Raw genomic sequence first — 5,019 nt, forward strand, 5'->3', positions numbered from 1 at the left:
TCATTTCATAGCACGGTGCCTTCCCATGTAGGCACTCCAATATTTCTTAATCCCTGCATATGAGGAATTTTCAATCTAGTTAGGAAGAGCAATTTATGTTCACAAGAAAAGTTAAGTAACAATACAAGGCATTATAAGTCATTACAGCAGAAGTTTCCAAACTTGTCTGTACATAAGAGTTACCTAGGCATCTTTAAAAAATTCCAATATTCAGGCCACACTCTAGACTAATTACAATGCAATCTGTGGGAACAGAACACAGGCATTAATATTTTTTGAAGCTTCCCATGAGAATCTAACATGCAGACAAGTTTGGGAACTACTGTGCTAAGTGAAGGAGCAGATAAGAAAGACTTCAGGAAGGTCCAGTTTGAGCTAGTCCAGTGGTTTTCAAATGGTTCAGGGTGTAGAACATCTGGACGTTATGGTATGCTCCTTGAAATACAACATGGCCTCTCTCTCATATTTTCTTTCTTTCTCTCTCTCTTTCTCTCTGCCTCTCATCTGTCTTTACCCATGTTATTCCCACTGCATAAAATTTACACTTGTTCACTGGGCAACTTCTACTTCTCTCAAATCCATCCTGCCAACTCTCACAGGCAGAAATAGTAGGGTGCTTTTTCCACAATCTTCCCACTTAAACTTTGTATAGACTCCTTTCAGAGCAAGAGTGTATGAGCTAAGACACGATAAGTCATACCACCAATTTAATAACAGCTTTGGGGTTAAAAAAGAAATTCTTCTATATTAAATGTGTGTATGTGCATGGTAAGTGTGTATATGTGCATGTTAAGCATTATATGTGCATGTTAAGTGCATGTATGTGCACATTAGGTATGTATGTGCATGTTAAGTGTGTGTATACACATATTAGGTGTGTATGTGCATGTTAGGTGTGTATGTACATTAGGTGTGTGTTAAGCATGTGTATATGCATGTTACGTGTGTACATGCGTATTAGGCGTGTATATGCGTGGTAGGTATGTGTGTGCGCGTTAAGCATGTGTACATGCATGTTAGGTGTGTATGTGCATATTAGGTGTGTATGCATGTTAGGTGTGTCTGTGCATGTTAAGCATGTGTATGTGCATGTTAGGTGCGTGCATGTTAAGCATGTGTATGTGCATGTTAGGCATGTGTGTCCATGTTAAACATGTGTACATGCATGTTAGGTGTGCATGTAGATGTTAGGTATGTGTGTACATATTAGGTGAATGTATGTTAAGCATGTGTATGTGCATGTTAGGTGTGTATTTGTGGTCAGTCCTCCGTACCTGTGGGCTCCTCCTCTGTGGATTCCACCAACTGCAGATTGAAAATGTAGTTAGGCCTATGATGGTAGCATCTATACTGAGCATGTACAGACTTTTTTTCCTTGTAATTATTCCTTAAACAATACAGTATAACAACTATTTACGTGGCATTTAAATTGTATTAGTTATTATGAGTAATCTAGGGATGATTTATAGTATACGGGAGGATGTGCATACAGGATGATATGCACAGGTTACATGCAAATGCCACGCCATTTCATATCAAGGACTTGAGCATCCACAGATTTTGTTATCTGTGGGGGGAAGGTATATCCTGAAACCAATACCCCACAAATACTGAGGGATGACTGTATATAACATATATATTATATTTATTATATATTATCAGACACATTCTGATTTCCAAAAAGTTAAAAATGTAAAAAAAGTCAGGCTTAGAATTAAGGAAATATAGTATGTTTAATATTACCATATGAACTAAATGCAATTTTATGAACAAAACAAAAATGTGAAGGTACTGCGTATTTTAATTTTAAAAATCACATTGGTGAATGGTTCACCATTATAAATTTGATTATACTCTTAGGAAGATGTAAACATTTTCTCAAATTCATGTCATAAACTATCTGAAAATATTATAATTATTCCCAAAAAGGAGAAAGAAATGATCATACATTCATAGCATTTACATGTAAAAATACTAAATTTGCTTACCTGAGTAGTGAATAAGGCTGTGTTTGAAATATCAATAAATCATTACAGTGACCCTAATCAACATAAAAAAGTCTTATCAGGATTTTTAATACAAATAATAGTGTATTAATAATCTAATGTTTTATTTTATAAATGTAAAATAAATTATATAAAGCAGCAAATAAATCTCTCTAGCTGTTACACACACATAAATGCACACACACATACACACACAAACATACACATACAAACATATACCTGCTATCCACAAACACTGGGTATGTGGTTACCAATTTTCAGTGACCAAATTTTTACCTAATCGATAGCCTACATAATCCCAAATTTAAAAATCAGAAACACGTTCTTCTCTGAGAACTGAGTTAAAAATGATAACGGTATGCCTTTAAAAGTCTTGGCTTAAAAAAAAATTATAACCCTAGTGGTTTTCAAATTTTTTGGTTTGAGGAGCATAACTTTTTCTTTCAAATAACTCTTATTTTAAAGTTTCCTCTTTATTCTGTATCCCTTTTCCAAGTGGTCCCAGGATTCCCTGTGAATTCTTAATTTGAAAATCAAGATCTGGAAGTTTTTTTGAATAATGCATCTCATCTAAAAGTTAATGTAGTAGAAGAGTCACAGAAGATTTCTTTAATCCTCTCAAATAGGTCTTTAGAATTTCATAAATTTTGGTCACAATTTTAATCAGAATTCTTACTTTAATGATAAACTTTGTATCCTAAATAAAAGTTTCCAGTACCAAATAAGAAAAGACAAATCACAAAATTTGGTTTTTAAATAAATGCAAAGTTGTAGTTTTTATCTTTTAATGAAGCACTGAATTCTCAGCCAAAGAAAGCTCTAAAATGTTCAATATCCATAGGATTTAAGTTGGAGGCCTCTCCAGATTCCCTGGAGACAAGCTGCCCTATCTCAGGGTTGGCTACTCCAGAGGAACAGCTCTGGAGACAATTGTTGCTGAAAGATGAAAGAGAGCTGGTCTTCTTGGTGGGCCTCTGGCTCACTGCACCCCATCCCTGATGGCTCAGTGTCCTGCCATTCTTAGGGGTCCTACACAAACCAGGGCAATCATTCCTGAACTCCTAGGCCATCAGGTACAGTGTTTGAATGTGGCCACCCTGCTCTGAATTTCCCAGGGTGCTAGGAATGAAAGAACAATACTCTCCAAATGCTACTCATTCATTCCTTTGACCTTATTTTTATCAGATTTTAAAAACTGAAATGCTTTAAACTCAAATGTAGAACAGTTGCGTGAAGCAGTGGCAAAAGATGCATAAAATAAAAAGAAAATACACTCAAACATTTCAACAAAGTAGTTTCCTCTTGAGGGAAGAAGCTAGCAGGTCAGATTCAGAAGGAATAAATGGGTAGCTTCGACAGTATTGATGATACTCTTTAGTTCTTAAATTAGCGAGCAAATTTCACGGGTATTTATTATGCTTGGCATCTATATTATAAATATTCTTTTATGTATCAAATGTCATATATAAATATTTTCATTCAGTAAAATTATATACACCCATATTATGTACAGCTCAAAGAGAAAAGAAAAGTAAGAGTCATCCTTTAAAAGCTCTTCTTAATAATTAGACTAATGAAATTAATAGACCTATATTAATTTGTAAATCCAAAGTATCCCGAAATGCTTCATAAAAGCCACTCATTATGAAGATTAATCATACCACAAAGTAACACTTCATGCCCTTCCATATTTTGCAATGTTAGAATATCAACATGCTTGTTTAACAGCCATTTAGTTTGAATAACACAATTACCCAGAGGAAAGGTTTAGATATAAGATTTTCTTACTGTATCCAAGGAAAGTAAATCATCTTTGCTCCCACCAAATACCATTATTTCATTTTCTTTTCCCAAACAGGCTGTGTGCCATAACCTGTAATTGAAAATTATAAACAGAGTGAAATACTGTCAAGGAAGAAACTTTATATTACGTATAAATCAATTCTAAATTGCACATTAAAATTTAATCTATTTCTAAAGAGGCATGATTGAACTTGAACCTTTGGCATATCCTCAAAGGGGTTAGATTTTAAAGATCCCTCTAGAATTAATTATATCACACCATTTCAACTAAGGAGATGACTATTAATAATTCTTTCTATTACTATCCGCCCAACTTTTTCTAACCCCTTTATCTCATACATATTATATCTGAAATAAAATAAATTAAAAAGCAACTGATCACCTTGTTGCTGAAACAGGTACCTTTCCCAGTTTTCTTATTACTATTAATATCTGCCATGTTACTGTTTCCATCATTTTTGCCTCTGTCTTTCCTGCTTTCTGTTCCCTGTCACCTGACAAATCCAATTTGTCACATTACTCATCGCTCTGGGTAGAGAATACCATAAATATGTTCCTGGTTTTTCTGTCTCTAATCTCCCCCAACTACATATAGCTAACAACTAATATTTTCCAAATATTGTTTTTAATCATGGAAATTTGCTGATTGGCATCTGTGCTACCAATAGCTGTCTTTCAAATAAACCCTCTAGTTAAGCCAAGTTCATTTCTTTGTTTCCCCCAAGAGAAAAGCTTGTATCTACCTCTAGGCTTTTGTTTATCTTGTTTCTTACACTTAGAACAATTAAGTCATTCTCTCAGGGCCTTAAAAACAGGCTCAAAACACCCAAATACCCACCCAAACTGGTTCTGTTACCATTTCTGTTTGGTACCCTTCAATATTTATGTGCTTATTTTATATTCTCCTAAATTACATTTGAAGATAAACTGTTTTGTATAGTACTTTAACTGCTTGATGTGTCTTCTAGCTACCTAAGAAGACGATGAGGTCCTTGAGGTCAGAAATTGCCACAGTGGTGTGCTGGACCCGGCTCAGTGCCTACTTGAAGCCGACTATGCATATTTCCATCGAACTTTACGCTCAGTGACATCATGTTGGTAGCTTGAAATTGGCGATGATGGAAGTATTTACAACTTGAAGATCATCATATGCTACAAATTAAAACTTTCTTTCTCCCTTCTGAGAGTGATTGCTAAACGTTTACCAGCA

At 34.7% G+C, this 5,019-nt stretch overlaps 1 protein-coding gene across 1 annotated transcript in view; it reads right to left on the bottom strand.

Annotated features, from left to right (window-relative positions):
- Nucleotides 1-5: 5 nt before the first annotated feature.
- Nucleotides 6-5,019, bottom strand: part of LOC105825857 (kelch domain-containing protein 1-like) — a 69,231-nt gene continuing 64,217 nt past the window's right edge. Inside the window, exons 8-10 of the mRNA XM_012663754.1 lie at nt 3,795-3,879; nt 1,989-2,041; nt 6-75 (exon numbers count right to left, since the gene is read on the bottom strand). Coding sequence (XP_012519208.1) covers nt 6-75; nt 1,989-2,041; nt 3,795-3,879 — 208 coding nt within the window. The remainder of the gene's footprint in view (nt 76-1,988; nt 2,042-3,794; nt 3,880-5,019) is intronic.

This window comes from Propithecus coquereli, unplaced genomic scaffold (assembly GCF_000956105.1).
Source record: "Propithecus coquereli isolate 6110/MARCELLA unplaced genomic scaffold, Pcoq_1.0 Scaffold83, whole genome shotgun sequence".
NCBI lineage: Eukaryota > Metazoa > Chordata > Mammalia > Primates > Indriidae > Propithecus > Propithecus coquereli.